Source organism: Schistosoma mansoni (genome assembly GCF_000237925.1).
Source record: "Schistosoma mansoni, WGS project CABG00000000 data, chromosome 5 unplaced supercontig 0195, strain Puerto Rico, whole genome shotgun sequence".
NCBI classification, from domain to species: Eukaryota; Metazoa; Platyhelminthes; class Trematoda; order Strigeidida; family Schistosomatidae; genus Schistosoma; species Schistosoma mansoni.
In genome coordinates, this window is record NW_017386018.1 from 355,202 (window position 1) to 372,772 (window position 17,571).

Below are 17,571 nucleotides of genomic sequence, written 5' to 3' on the forward strand. Positions count from 1 at the left end.
ACCACACCCTTCCTTTGTGGGAAGGCAGCATCGCTATTATGCTGGTTGTCTGAAGGGAAACACCCTACTGTCGTCACACCTATATACAGTCGGCAGTAAGACTTCACCCTCGGACCTTGGGTTTGCTGCTTTCAGTCTTACCGTTATTCAATCAATCTGTCTAGTATGGTAAGACCTTGAGGAACGATTGATCCAGCCAGTATAGCTCGATTGGTTCATTACGATGGGCAAGCCCGACCACAGCATCAAGGCAGCAGCAACGGTCGGTCCGTAAAGTAGATTTGCTTATAAACCAAATATTCATAGACTGAGATGGTTAAGAAGCGTACTACGTATGCCTAACCACCACATATTTCTACGAGTAGTGACTGCAAAAATAGGTTGGAAGAAAGCTAGGGGAGGTCAAATTAAAATGTCCTATCAGTTTAGGAAGTCAGTGACCGCTAGTCTGAGCCATGTTGATAGATCTAAACTATCTGGTTGAGATCACCACAATAACCGTGATTTGTGGTTGAAGGCTTTCAGTAAAATTTGGCCCAGAATCGTTCACAATGCTGAAGATGAATTACTATCTTTATCTTCCTCCCGAACTTGAATTCCATTATTCACTCTGTCTTTTGAAACCAAATACCGAGGTTTAATATTTTATTATCATTGCCCCTATACTATCTCGATCTATTATGTTGTTTCCAGCTCGTTGTACTATTCTAGTATGACAACCTGGGTCCAACATACATTGGTGCCAGGCTCTATGTTAATGATGTCTGTCTATCATTACGACATTCATAAGCAACGAACATACATTATTTCGTCAATAGTTTTCTTTAAATACTACATGTTATGAAACTAAATTTAATTTAGTGTTTCCATTTACTGACAAAATACCGCATGTAAATAACAATAGATGTATCAATAAGTTTTCTTTATTACAACTACTTTTTTCTATTTTTAGAAGAAATAACATATACTACCCAAACTAAAATTGGTTTTAAATAAATAATATATTTGTAATATCCCAGTGAGTAGAAAAATTAGATTTTCTGACGTTTCGTGACTCAGTGTAAGCCACTTCTTCAGGAAATAAATAGCCGAATAATTTGGTTATTTTGATTGTTCTCCGATTTCCTACCTGTTCTCTTCATTTCAGTCTTCTGCTTCCAGACATTTCACTTCCAACTAATGATACATACTACTTGTACCTGTCAGCATAAGTAGCATGCAGCACACTATGACCCGGACTATATCACAATCCCACTGAAGTTAAACATCCGGTAAATTGGATGTCAACTTAGTAGTCCAGATGATATTTCCTCGCCTCGAAATCTACTGATGTGTCCGAACTGGAGACAAAAAGTGAGGCTTAGTGCTCTCTGTTTCTCAATGGTTATTTATCAGTCATCGATTCTTGATTAAACTGGCCTTTAAATGATATAAATCTTGCACAAAACAATAAATATGTATATAACTTGGAGAATATGAACTTCACCTATAAACTAGACTCAAGTATATATATATTTAAAATAGACTTAAACACAAAAGTGGAAGATTTACAAAAATTTATCAACTTAATTTATGCGTAATTTATTCTGTTTCAACTGTTGTAGTTGTTATTTTTGATTTTATCAATTTCTTGTTATTCGATGTATTCGTTCCATTCTATACTTACTGATCAATATTTTCGCATAACTAACAATAACGTAACTAACCATTGCCAACATCATCATTGCAATGTGAATACTTATTTAACTATATATATATACATATATATATGGATATTTACTGCATAAAATTTACGTCATCTGATCACATTTTAGTGAATGATTAAAGTTAAGCCATTGAATAAGTGCTTGTGTATGTATGTAGATAGATACCGACTTACGCTAATAAGAATGACGGTGGTATTCAATAATATAAAGAGAAGAAAGTTTATCAATAATTTTGATAATGATAAATTTAAGATAACGTTCCAGTTGTAATTTTGACTTCTTACTATGTTTATTAATATTAACTACAATCATCTTACAGCTAATTTTGTTGTAAAATCAGAGATCGATGTCTTTCATTTTTTATCCGAACAGATTAGAAACATGCAATGATAATGAATAATGAACTATTGATTGAGATCATCATGGAAATCTTTGCTTAATAGATGGAGGGTTTGAAAAATCTAAATCTTAAATGAATCAAACCTACCAGCCTCTGAATTGTCAAGTGATTGTAGGCAGTTAGCAGGAAACTCTCGACATCACGTTTACAAGCATTGCTTGCTGACAAGTGCCAGATAGCATGAAACTTAAGTCCATGGTTTCCTTCAAACTATTTCAGACTAACACTTCAATATAATGCATGAGGTGTTGAGTCACATAAACTAGTAGCCATATTATAATTTAATCGATAGAATTTGACCAACAGTAAAGAACTAGATAGAAATGACATTACATTCGTCGCAACTAAATGATATATCAATTGTAAGCTTATGAATCATTAAACTTAAGATGCGCCCAATAATAAAATCTTGCTTCATCAAACAGCAATTATTATCGAGTATTGCAATTATTGCTTGTGAATTAAGGCTATATTGAGGCAATACGCACAGTATACACATATGCCAATTAGAGACTGACCAGTTGCAGTCCTAACAAATCGATGGGAAGATTCAAACAAACAATACTGAATGAATTTAAACTTCACCCCATCGCACAAGCAAGTGGCTATCAGGACTCAGTGGCCGAGTGGATAACATGATGGCGTTTGAAGCGAGGGTACTGGGTTCGAGTCCCAGAGTGAACATCAACTCTGAGATGCAGGTACATCCAGCTGACGAGTCCCAAATAGGACGAAACGCGCGTCGTGGATTCCACTGCTAGCCACTATCCACCTCTGCTTACCATGATAGCGAAGTTAGTTTCAGATAATTAATTTTTTTAAGAGAAGACCACCTTCGTAATAAATTATGTATCTTAATACAAGTAATTAAACTGTCATTTATTAGTTAAAACAAAATACAAAGTCATGAGAATATTTTAAAAATATTCCATATGGAAAATGAACTGCTAATCTTCTATGTATTACATTAATATAAGTATTAATTAATGTGTTATAAGTTTTCGAGTATAGATGTTCTAAACATAGAATCATAGGAGGAGGAACATGGTGAAGCCTAGTAGGCCCTTCTGGAGAAGAGTGCTACATCGAAGCACAGCACAACTACCGGGGCGGGATAGCTGTTTTCGCACTGCTTAAGCAGAACCATTACATAACACTCACATAAGGTTTATTAATTAATTGTTTAACTTCATTATAGACCTATTGCTGGAAATAACACTCTCCTCGACTGAATTTTCAGGAATTGATCTCCTACCAGGGGGTCCACTAAGCGACCTAGAATACGCAGATGACATAGTCCTGTTTGGTGAAGACGCTGACAAAATGCAGAATCTTCTGTTAGAACTGAGTAACAATGCCAGGATATTTGGAATGCGTTTCTCCCCATCTAAATGTAAATTGTTACTCCAGGACTAGCCTGCGTCAACACCTGAACTAAGGATAGGGAGTGAAGTAGTCGAACGCGTGGACAACTTCACTTATCTCGGAAGTCTGGTCAGCCCTAATGGGTTGGTGTCTGATGAAATCTCAGCACGGATTCAAAAGGCTCGTTTGGCTTTTGCCAACTTACGTCACCTATGGCGTAGACGAGATATCCGTCTATCAATTAAGGGACGAGTGTACTGCGCAGCAGTTCGCTCTGTTTTAATTTACGGCTGTGAAACATGGCCATTAAGAGTAGAAGATACTCTTAAGTTACTAGTATTTGACCACAGATGCCTTAGAAATATTGCTCGCATCTGCTGGGATCACAGGGTAAGTAATAGTGAGGTTAGACACAGGGTATTAGGGAATGATGGTAAATCAGTTGATGAGGTCATGAATTTTCATCGACTGAGATGGTTAGGCCACGTGTTACGTATGCCTGGACACCGATCACCACGACACGCTATGCTGACTAGTGTAGGGGATGGTTGGAAAAGAGTTAGGGGCGGCCAAACCAACACGTGGCATCAGTGCTTGAAGTCACTAACTTCTAGTCTGAGCCATGTTGGTAGATGCAGACTACCTGGTTGGCGTCCGCGTGACTATCGTAATAAATGGTTGGAGACTCTGTGTGATATGGCTCAGAATCGATCACAATGGCGTAGGTGTATACACTCTTTATCTTCCCTTAAACCTTAAGATTAAAATTGCTTCATAACGTTCTTCCTTCCTACACTATATCCTTATACACAACCTATCTTTTATATACTACCACCACTAAATTAACTATTTCTATGAATCCGGTGCTCATCTTGTTGTGCTAACGAGGTATGGCAACTTGGACCGATGCATAAATGTGCCTGGTCCTACGTTGTAGCTGACTGACTATTAATTAATTAACGTTGATTTATTTTAGGTAATTAACAATTTGTACTAACAGATAGCTAATGGTTAACATGATTAATACTATAGAATTAGAAACAATATTTATAAAAAAAATGTTCGGTTTATTAATATCGAGTTACTTTGTTTTGAAATTAATTGAATGATCTAGTGACAATTAGATTTTAAAAACTGATTTCCTACAATTCTGAAATTTTATAACTCATATTTAGGATCAGAAGGGGTTTTGTGGAGACTTATATTTAGGAGCTGTTATATACATCTAAACAATTTGAGAACAGTTCAAATACTTCAGAGAATTACTTTTACATTAATGTTATGAATAAAATTATGGTGGTTATACATTGATATCATTTCGAATAAACTAAATATATTCAGCTTTAAGCTTCATATGTTAATTCCTATGTAACCAAAGGACAAGAGGAAACAATAAGCTTTATTTTGATACATTTGAATGATACTAGTCATCATGCCAATATAAATTTAACCTTTATTGTTATCTATAGGATTCTATTGAACTTAGCCTGAATCTGAAATCCAGGTCTTACGTGCAGTAGAAGCCATGAAAATATATATCAACCTAACTTTTGCATACAGAAAAAGTTTGTACAGCTTCCTAATCTACTCTGGCCTTCTACTTAGTTAATATTATGTCCCTCAAACTCTGTTCGAATTTCCAAAAGCTTTTGATTATTTATGGTTTATTAAGTACTAATTTTTGGTGTGTTTATTAAGCTGACCATCTAATTTTCATTTTATCTGTTCTATTAAATACTTATAAATCCCATTGATAATTAAACAATATACATAACCAACATCAGTCTTTACTCTAACTAGATGTGGTAATTAACTGATTATGAATTTCCACCTTCATTTTAATTTTCCAGATGTGCAGTTACTAACCGAATAGAATTAAACTGTTATATTAATTCACCATTTATTTGGAATCTGTTTTATACTTAGGCGTAAAACCTATTATATGAATAGAGAACCTCGATAATGAACTAATTGAAAAGAAATATTTCTTGGCTAAATTTATATTTTCAATGTCAGTGGGAATATTTGGTGAAGCTCTATATTTCTGAGCAGCGTAACAATAAAAGTCAAGACTAGAGCTTACTTTCACACAATACACAAAAAATAATTTATCGCCCAATGATGCACTGATTTCTGATTCAATATTGGTACATAAAGTGTGACTGTTAGGTGAAATATCCATCATCAGAAATCTGCATTTCAGTAGACTATTTTGTTAGTAATAGTTTATGTACATCTTTTCCCAACGGCATAACATTCATTTAGAAAAAAAACCAATAACAGACATCGCTTAACAGCTTGATATCAGTACTAAACCTGGTTGTTAACAAACCAATTTACCATTCTATAAAATAATCATCAAAGTTCATACCTACTCAAAATAGACCCCGAACTGGATGAAAGACTCAGTAGACGTCAAGCTTCGTGATCAACAGGTTGGATTCCGTAAGGATCAGTTAAATGCAAATCAAATCACGACACTACGGGTCACTGTTGAGCACTCGTCACTATACATCAATTACATTAACTATAAGAAGGCGTTTGACAGAGTTGATAGGAAAACCGCATGAAACCTTCTTCGACACTATAGTGTACCTGAGAAAATAGTCAACATCATACGGAATTCATACGAAGGACTACACTGAAATGTCGTGCATAGAGGACAGCTCACAGACGAATTACAAGTGAGGACCGGAGTCAGACAACGACGCTTACTCTCCCCTTTTATTTTGCTTCTCGTGGTTCACTGGATTATGAACACCTCCACATCTGAGGGGAATACAATCAACAACATGGATGTAACTACACAATTTGAACTTTATAGATGAACTGACTCTTTCATCCCATACACACCAAAAAATACAGGTCAACATGACCAGTGTACAAGAAACTTCTGAAGCAGTTGGCCTCAACATACACAAGAAATAAAACAAGATCCGTAAATGCAACACCAACCAACACAATCACACTTGACGGAAGAACTCCGAGAGATATGGAAACTTTCACGTATCTGGACAGTATCATCGACGAACTAAGAGGATCCAATGCAGATATTAACGCAAGAATTGGCAAAGTAAGAACAGCATTCCTACAGTTGAAGAACATATCAAACTCAAAACAACTGTCTGCAAGCCAACGTCAAAGTCACAATCTTCAATACAAACGTCAAGAACTGAAACATGGAGAACTACTACAACCATCATCAAAAAGGTAAAAGTATTTATAAACAATTGTATACACAAGATACTCAACGTCCATTGACCAGATATCATCAGCAACAGCCTACCTTGGGAGAGAACAAACCAGCTCCCAAATGAAGAGGAAATTAGAAAAAGACGTTGGAAGTGGATAGTAAATATATTGAGCAAATCATCAAACTGCATCATGAGGAAAGCGCTAACTTGGAATTCTGATGGGTAAAGGAAAAGAGGAAGGCCGAAGAACACATTACGTCGGGAATCGGAAGCAGACATGAAAAGAATTTATAGTAACTGGGAAGGGTTTCCAAGGACAAAGTTGTCTGGAGAATGCTGGTGGGCCGCCTATGCTTCTCCACGAGGGGCAACAAGAGTAAGTGATAAACCGGAAGAACTAAGTTGTGATTGTAATTGTTTCTTGTAAATGTAAATGTTTAATACCGACTAAAGTATCTATCATCGATGAGAGTATCAGTTAACCCCATAAATAGATGATAATAACATCGACTAAAATATTTGATGAATAGAGCACAAGTCAACTATGGTTATCGGTCAAGTTCCATTACTTAACTCAGAAATAATAATGTTAAGTCAGTTATCTAAAAACTTAGATTTTGAATGCAAAACTTAAGTCTCCTTTTAGCTTTTATCAGCATACTCACTTAGATAAACACTTTAATGAGTGTTTACCTCTCTACCAGGAGATATGAGTGGTATCGTTAACTTTTAACTTGGTACACAGATTTACATGTGGTTACATTAGGTAAGTGAATGTAGAATGTACGTACTCTCCTAATTATAACTAGTCAGTTGGATTTTAGTGTGTTAGCTGTTCAACTGAGCACCTATTCCACACCCAGGGTTATGCTGACAAATACTACTGATCGTACGCAACTATCGAGTTGGATTCTGATAGCCACTGACTTAACATGGTGATTAGATCTATCGATTGCAACAACCCGATTGTTTTTATTGATGGAATGACTTATTATTCGAAGTTTTAACAAATTAGTAAAGCAGGCTGAAAAATAGCAAGATTAAAAGTAGCTACTTCACAGGAAAATTATCCCATTTGAGAGAAAATTCAAAGATGAAACTGAACTGACTCTTATTGTCGATGGAAAGATAAAAGATTCGTCTTTATTCAAAAAGTAGTTAGCTAGAGAGGTGATGAACCTTGAACAAACATACACGTTAAATAATCAGTATGAGGTGGGAACAGTGATTAAGGTAACTGCTGAACTGTAACTAGTAACGGTCTTCATTTTCATCAGAGTTTGCAAAACGAACAAGAGCAGTGACGAGCAGCAAAGCTAAATACGGTGCGAAAGACACTGATGTGATGTTATAAATATTAACTGTTGTGTCCCGATAACAATAATGAATAGTAACTTTGGTATCCATTTATGGACCAGTATTATGCATATATTTATTATCGTATAATTGCTAAATAACTAAACTATTCATACTCATGCTCCCTTATTATAAGCTTTATTTTGACCTATAGACTATTATTGTACGATTTACCACTCTTGAGTTATCCCTAGTCCATTATTAGTTGCCTCCCACATTCACAGCCACATTTGGCTAAATCTTCTACAAATGTTATTTTCTATTTTATTGGTACATTGTGGTCAGTCTGTTTGGTATATAAACTCAGTATGTTTGAAACACAAGGATTCATACCACAGAGGCTGTTATTGGTGTTCTGGACTTAACTGGCTGGGCTTAAGAAGAAAGCAGGGCTCGTACGGTTTTCGTGGGTCACTGTTCCAATCGATAATTCGCTGCTCTCTGATTGGCGGTTTTATCACGTCATACATTAACTGGGCATCCACTCGGCCACAAGATATAACATTAACTGTTCAAGCTTTTTAAACACAGTGATTCGTTAAAATCAATGATAGTTAAGATCACTATCTGGAAACAACGGAACCTATCAATACTTACTGTGTCGATGTTTGTAGTTAACTAGGAGCTAAATGATACTGACATCAATCCATCAACGGATTACGACAAATCTAAAAACTCATATTTCGTTGGTTATAAGAATCAATCTTAGTCCCTGCGTGCAATTGCTTAGGTCTTTAGGTATATATACGGCGCGCGATTGTCAATACTTTGATTAAATTGCATGACACCTATATCTGAAGTGACGATTAGTGGCACCTTAAAAGTTTCAATTCTGTCCAACCCTCATACAGTCAGAGTTGACAAAAACTTTTTAGGATTGATTTCTTATCAGATTGGCTGATTTACAATACATAAATGATATAGTTTTATTGTCTTCGGAATGATAGAAATCAGTGGTTAGAGAATTAAGGTGATATGGTTTTCTAAATCAGATTTAGTCACATAAATTTATATTCAATATACTGTTCCTCCAAGTCTTAAATATTTTATTCTCCTTTTCGACTCAACAACCCATCTTGTTTGCCTTAATATCCTAACCTTTTTTCGGTAAATTTTTCGGTTACAAAGTGTTATTAGTTGAACCAAGGTATTTCTGTACAAAAACTTGCGTTACTTTACTTTTTCAACTTAGATATATTTTCATTTTACAACAGTTCAATTACAAAATGCTAATGTTTTAATACATGTTCTAATACGATGCATAATCTACATACAATAGTCTCTTAACATATCGACAGAATTTTGGTGAATCATTTGACAAGAGGCATAGATTTCTCACCGATCGCTTGTAAAACCTATACCTACCTCACATGATACTTAGTTTTAAAGAAGTTTATAAATCAAACAAAAACAAACATCTAATTCAACATTATCATTTGAATAAAATTGTTTTACAAACCAAAAGTTTCTAGACAACGTTCCAATGAATTTAGACTATACGTTGGAGGATAATTTCCACTTACATGTAAAATGAATAAACCGAGTTTAGATGGGCGTATAATAAGTCCATCACCTGGGCTACCAAGTTCCATTGCATCAGTGAACGGCATTGAAGTACAATAAAGACTAGAGTAAAATAATGATAAATGTAATATAGGTTATAAAATAGGTGATGACACTTCAAAATAATTGTAGTGATATAGAGAGTAAGGACATTATGTCTATAGAGTAATGATTATCTGTTGTGATAGTCAAAGAGGATTAATGAACCAGTGTGACAACTAGATTGAATGTTATAAGACCATACATTAAATTAACTACACCCCAACAGGAGAAACGTACATTTACAAGATAGGATGAATGCACATATTGGATAGGTGTTTCACATACCACATAAAAATACATATCAGTCACAAACATAATATTAAATACCAATAAGTGATTAATTAACGATATGTTACCAATAAAAGCAAGATATTGCATCAGTTACATAGTTAACTAACCGACCTTCAAAAAATATGGTATTTATAATACGATTCTGACACTAACGTAAACCTCATACAAATCTATATACAGTCACACATTGATTCAACTTGTAAGTCTTCAGAAATTCACTTGGTATAGTTTGTTTGAATCTTCCCATTGATGTATAGGACTGCAATTGACCAGTCTCTAATTGGCATATGTGCATGCTGTGCGTATTGCCTCGATATAGCCTTAATTCACAAGCATTATAAGCATGGATGGATAGTGGCTAGCAGTGGAATCCAGGACACGCGTTTCGTCCTATTTCGGGATTTGTTAGCTGGATGTACCTGCATTTCAGAGTTGATGTTCACTCTGAGACTCGAACCCAGTACCGTTCGCTTCGAACGCCATCATGTTATCCACTCAGCTACTGAGTCCTGATAGCTGCTTGCTTGTGCAATGGGGTGAAGTTTAAATTCACTTGGTACTGTTTGTTTGAATCTTCTCATTAATGTATAGGATTGCAATTGATCAGTCTCTTATTAGCATATGTGCATACCGTGTGTATCGCCTCGATAATTTAGGTGACAAGCTGCCCTACACGCCTATATAATTAATTATAAATGAAATTGATAACATTACAATCTGTCAGACACGTTATAAAACAATACAAAACGGATCAAGAAGTCAAGCGGTCAACCTTTATCCCACACCTTCAATTGACCATACGACAATATCCAATCATTTTAATAATTAACGAGAACTGCACGTGAACTGCACAAAACATGTATTCATTTCTTTATTGATTAGTTAGTGTTAGTTGCACGTTCAAAAAATATTTCGTTGATAATTTAACGCAAACGAGATGAGAATTTTTTTGGCAAAAATACAAAGATTTAAATATACTTAATTTAGCTGTTACAAACGATAAGGAGATAAAATCAATAAACAAAGTACTTTATGTTGACAGCCAATAAACAATTGACTTTTTAGTGAATTCTATTAAAACTTTTGAAATACCTGCACGACCTAATACACTAATAAACTATACGAAATAGTTATCAAAGAATAAAATAAATTTAATGGAGTGATAAAACGTTACTTAATAACTATCAAAAATATTCCCTCTTTGTTACATTACTTGTTTCATTGATGACAGTAACTAGTGCAATTTCGTCTAGTGTTTGGCATACACTAGTCGAAATTTTATTTATTAATGTTGCGATGCAGCTATGATACAGTGTATTCTTCTCGATCTTAGATGCTTAGAGGTTGGTGTCGATGAGAAGATATAAAGCTTTATCTTGTGCAAAATGGCATCATCATCCACTAGTTTAATTAGATCAATCAACCTTTCTTTCTGGTTGGTTACATACTGTGTGTATTATTTGAATCATATTTACACAAAATTAAAAATCGAGTCAAAAATCCATTGAGATACATTTTCAAATATTTTTTGATTTTCCAATGTTTCATTATTCGTAAGATCATTTTGAAAATACAAAAAGATAAATCAAAGCCTGATATGTACTAACAAATCTGTCACACAAAATGAAATGACAATATTGTGAAACAAAATAGTAAAAACAAGAATAAGAAGTACTGAAGATCGTACTTTAAATGAAAACACAACTAGAGTATCCACTGATTTCAATCCTGAACAGTTTGATAACGTCTATCGGCACCGAAACGCACGACCACAAACAGTTCCATTGAAAGAATCATGATAAGTCAGCAGATGCCAACTTGATGTAACTATTTTTTTTCAATCTAAAAGTTCATTTTATAAGCTAACAAACTCTGTCTTTAATCTTCAGCCTCCATGTCGATGCACTTCTATGAGAGGTTCTAAGTTGTTTATGATTGATCTGACTTCATCCCAACATCACTAACTAGTGAGTAGAACATATCCAAACCGGTGAAGCCGATTTTCCAAGTTGCCACCACTTGTTGAATGAAATAAATTATCCCCAAACACATGCCTGACCCTCGGCATTACCTGCACAGTGCTTTGACTAAATGAAAGCAGTGATTATTAAACACCTGCATCTTTGAGAAATGATTTCATACTAGTAAACAGAAGAACTGTTATTAAGGTACTGTTGTGCACTCGACCCTTTTATCAACAAACTAACGTCACGATCGTGAGAAAATCGACTCAGACTTACAATAGGCAGTTATAGCTTTTGCTGTACATAGAATGATCAGGTCTGCCACATTATTACCTATCCAAATATACATATTGACCAGTGCCTTGACTACTTCTACAGTTTCACCAGCAAAATAGTTGTAGGGGTATATTTCGGTCAATATTTAAGAAGTTATCTATACTTTGTTGGTAACAAAAACACATCATACAGTAATATAACTTATAGTTTACGAAACTAAAGACAATAAATCTATTGACTTTATCCACTGATTTATTGTATATTTTAAAAATACGAGAGAGAATCGAAAAAATTAACAAACCTTGAGTCCGTATACAATAATGGCTTGAAAGGACGCTTTATTGTATGATAAATCTCAGTCTCATTATCCAGTCTTTCCAAAAGTTCGTCAGTCTTCCGTTGACTTTCTACACCATCAAGACCAACTGTCACTGTAGATGGCATTTTTAAAGGGATAGGTAAATGTAGCATACAATCTCGAAGTACGTTTTCACGGAATTCTGGACGACTATCAGAAACTAATGGCATGAACAGTAAATAGGCATTCGATTCCCATAAATCGATCGATGACAAAGTACCAAAATGTATAGTTGATTTTATACTGTTTAAAATCTGAGCTGCACCTAATCCTGGTCCTTTTGGATACAAAAGATTATCTGAAAACCATGGAATGAGATAAGTCACCACAAGCATCTCAAACACATTTTAACAACACACAGACACGTTAGTAGGAGTTAAAATTTAAGCTTTTTTAAAACTTATTCATTAAATTAGAAACAGAAAACTGGGTCAAACCAAATACAGTTAACTTTTGTAGGCAATAAATATGAAATACATCTAAATACCAATTGATACTAGACGAAAAAACGCTGCGATAAATAAATACGGCAAAGAGCACTCCATAAGAATTTTTTTCCTAACAACTATTTATAAGTCAAATCTTTTTAATACACTCCGATAAAACTAACTAATCCAAAATGCACTTTATAATGATCCATACTTTAAGTGTGAGTCCCCAGTTGCCCAGATCAAAGTAGGTGGAGAGGGGTTCAAACCTGGGGCTTTGTAGCTGAAAGTCAAACGCTTCAGTCTTAAAGACACCCCGATACAATAAGTGAACATTGTTACGGTATCGTTTCCTGAAGATAGTTTTCTTTCCATAACTCAGAATAAAATATTTTAGAATTCCTAGTATGAAATAACGAATCAGTAAAGTCCGCTTAAATTTAAAGTTACCTACCAAGTTCTGCAAAAATTATTCAACTTACATAAAGACAAAATAATGATAAGCTCGAAATCTTTACGCACAACTATCAACTTGTCATAAAAATAAGTATAATATAACATGATTATCTTATCCAGTTATTTAACTTGCATTAATATAATAACGACACTATCTACTTGCCTTCCATTGGTTAGAAACACGTATAGAAGTGTAGACTGGAACTTAAAAATAACGATGGAAAATACAATAACATTTTAGAACAAAATATTTAGAATACCACCTCACCATTAAACATTTCTAACAAATCTAAGAGATAATAAAAGCAAAAAGCACTTAGCACATACATACACATATTCATTATATGTTGAAGAATCATGAACTGTAGTTCGCACTTCAGCAGTCTCAAAATTTAAGAGTTCTGTGTTTGTTAAATATACAGCAGCTGGTTAGAAAAACAATGACGGATACAAATGCATTGGATCCCGTAATCCAAAGCTCACAACTAATTTACATGTTGTGTTTATCACTTATGTTTTACCTAATAACCTTCACAAAATACTTTACGTGACCAAGTCATAAGCAAAAGTCCTAAAGAATTCAACCCAACTTTTGTTGAAGTGAAATAAAAATACATAAATCGAGTTTCTTCATTTATTCTAAGGCAGGTCCCTTCTTTTAAACTCATCAGAATTAGAATTTCATCAATATAATAACATCATAAAATCAGAGAACAGGGAATTACGTTCTATATACACAATACGTGCAAAATGGTATTTATACTTTTAGGAACTAAAAGAGATAGCTGTCACAAGAAATTATTATAGCTAAGGATTAAATAAGAATATTGCAATTTTTCTAAAATCTTTTCAGAATCTGAATGCCTTGAAATTAGTAAATTTGGATGGGATTAGCAAGCTGTTTGTCGAAAAATGCAAATTCCTTCCAAGTAAATATGATAGTTAACATGATCAATTACTGGTGATCCTCCTATAAGAGCAAAGTATCCTATTCGTAAAGGTGTGTAATATACAAACCTGTCACCAAATAGCAGATAATGTCGGAATTTATGCCTGTCAGTGGTATTAGGAATCGATCGATTGCAATTGCGGTTCTACCATTAAGATTAATCACCTGATATCATGGTACCAAAGAGAGGGCAATAGACTTAAGTTTCATGTTTGTTTGCACTTATCAAAAAAACGTACTTGCAGGTTTTGTGTTAATGATTTAACTAGAGAAATTACAACACAAGTCACTTATTCTGACGACCAAAGACACTACCATAAAACTGTTCGTGCAGCGACCCGATTGAACTCAAAACTATTTGAAATCTAAGTCCTTACTTTTTAGTGACTACCGAAATGGAAACAAATTTAAAAAATCGACACACTACACTCAAAATTAAGTACTTGCTGAGTTCAATAACTCACTTGTTCTTAAAAAGAAAGGTACTAGCACTGTCTTCAAATAAAAATAGCATCAATTATTTACAAAGGACGAGTCTGAGCACTCGAATTTGAGCCAAACTTTGATTGTGTGGAAGCCAGCAATAACACGCAGATACTCGGATTAAAATGGATGGGAGGAGATTCAAATATAAACCATATCCCTCGTATAGGCTATTTCGTTTGCCAGTGATATGTCAATTGTGAAGGCCCGGATAATATCTTTACCCAACTTACAAGAAACTCACTTTTATTTATCTTGCATCCAGGTCGAAACTGCATACATTTGACTTTGGATCAGTGGGTTGCAGGTACACACTATGTACAGCTTACTTCAATGTAGACAGTTGGGTAGCATCACTGAACCTCATGAAGTGTAGTTTAGTAATATATGTTCTTGGTTATTTGGTAATATAGTGAGATTTCAAATAATTTTACATACCTTTGACCCAGTATTTTATTAGGACTGATTACTTTATTTGTAAAGAATAATTAAGTTCGTGATCTAGGTGGTACACTAATCAACAAAAATATCCGTGAATACAATTGTACAGCTGTTAATTGGAACGGTCTTTTCGTACCATATTCTCCATGTTCATTAACTTATTAACATCGCTAAAGCATTAACTCAATCCCTTCGCTACTCATTTTGTTAATCTTATCTAGTCATAACTTGTGATAATTTAAGCTTTTGCTAGAACCTAAGGTGATTATGACTGACTGACAGTAATGCTGAGAGAGTAGTGAATCTCTGGAATTATTTCGTCTATCGAAATTTGTTAATTATCGCCTGAGGACCCAACAGCTACTCTTTTTAGCAGCCCCATTTTCTTTGCGACTGTACTGACCAAATCAGAGTAGATAGTATCTCAACATAAATGACATGACTCAGTTATGTCGATCATTAGACATTCACAGCCGTATCTAATTATTTATAGTTTAAACACCAATGATGTAATGGAGTCATTAGTTGATACCTGTAATTTATTATAAGTAGTCTTGAGTCGTTTAAATTCTACTATCACTTCCCGAGGCCGTAAAGCGATACAAGACTGCCTTCCATACAATATATCAGATTTTTAGGATGAATTCAGATTCATGAGATAGAGAAAGCAAAACAATGGTAGCAGATCTTAAGTTTTCGCTGATATTTTAATACTTATGACAGCTTTCGCAAATATCTAACAAAGCGATAAGATTACTCAATTTTAGCAGTCTTAATGCGTCAACATGAATTTTACAGATGCGAAAAACATCATGAACCTCGACCGGTTGTCAAGAATAATTTAAATTTTATTATTTTTGCAATTTAAGTTAAATGTGTGTTCTTTAGGGAGATATGTGCAAGAAATATCTATTTTACATGAATTCCGTCAAATGTATGTACGTAAAAACTTACGCATTGATTTCTATTCCTTATAAGTTATGACTGATTAAAATGCGTAATAGTTTCTTTCAGCATAATCCAAGATAATGTCGAGGGTGGATGCAGATGTGCATCCACTAAAGTCAATAGCAATCGATGTCAGTTGATGTGAAACCTCTTCACTATTCATTACATTGACTGTGTGTTGGGTTAAGTACTTTAATCCCTAGCTACCGATATGTTGTCCTATTTGATACAGAAAGAACCAATTTACAGTATTGTCCCAGATTATTGATGTCGTTTAGTAAACCAAGCAGTTATTAATAGTTGAAGACTGAAATTTAATGAACATAGGATCACGAGGTTAACGATAGCGAAAATGATTAACTTATATGGAGGGTAGTTTGGAAGGGTGCACATTATTGTTGGAGGTGCACACGAATGATAATCCCGATGCACTCCCGCAACTTAAGTTGATGTCATGCAGTGACCGAGACAAAATATGTACCCGCATTCACTGCTAACGACAAACTATTGAGGGGAAAACGGAATGTGAATATTCCGGCCCAAATCTATTTCAAATGACTCTTCACAGAATGGGAATGCTACTGCAACACACCCCAGTTGAACACTTAACACCAACTACCAGTACAACCAGTAATATCGTTTTACTCCTGAACTCCTGATACAGCACTATTCATCCTATAGTAGCGGCAACTTTTTTATTTAACTGACCTTTCAATGATGGCAAAATCCCACTCTGTTTACAAATTAAATCAGTGTGGAGCAAGTCAAATCATTATACCAGGATTTTAACACACGCCGATTTGTTAAGTTTTATAAGGCTCGTTTTTATACTAATGACTACGTCTTCCAATACTCAACTTGAATAGAATAGTATACAAAACAGAAAACATGAGTTCCATGAAACATCTCACAAAGCCTAGATTATTCATTTGGAGATGTTTTATATAAAGATGAGTGTGTCTATTGACTTTGTGCCGAAAACAATCCATGTAACCAAATATCAGCACCGACAACAATCATTTTCCCGAAGAATCCTGTGTTGAACAGCCTTATATATATATATATATATATATATATATATATATATATATATATATATATGTTGTTTTAGCACTCCAGTATATACATATATATACATATATATATATATATATATATATATATATATATATATATATATATATATATATATATATATATATATATATATATATATATATATATATATATATATATATATATATATATATATATATATATATATATATATATATATATATATATATATATATATATATATATATATATATATATATATATATATATCTATATATATATATATATATATATA

The 17,571-nt window shown here is 34.1% G+C and overlaps 1 protein-coding gene across 1 annotated transcript; it reads right to left on the minus strand.

Annotated features, from left to right (window-relative positions):
- Positions 1-9,439: 9,439 nt before the first annotated feature.
- Smp_068710 (hypothetical protein) lies at positions 9,440-13,391 on the minus strand. Its single transcript, XM_018791088.1, has 2 exons — positions 12,459-13,391; positions 9,440-9,647 (listed from the first exon to the last, which is right to left on the minus strand). Exons 1-2 carry the CDS (start codon positions 12,848-12,850, stop codon positions 9,473-9,475), a joined length of 567 nt encoding a protein of 188 aa, XP_018645705.1. The 5' UTR covers positions 12,851-13,391; the 3' UTR covers positions 9,440-9,472.
- Between the last annotated feature and the right edge of the window lie 4,180 nt (positions 13,392-17,571).

Bases quoted from the DNA above. Each gene is read 5' to 3' on its own strand.
- Smp_068710 (XM_018791088.1), bottom strand. From the start codon at position 12,850: ATGCTTGTGGTGACTTATCTCATTCCATGGTTTTCAGATAATCTTTTG. The intron at 9,648-12,458 runs GTTTGTTAATTT...ATTTTACTCTAG, and splicing joins TTATTGTATACGGACTCAAG to TCTTTATTGTACTTCAATGC.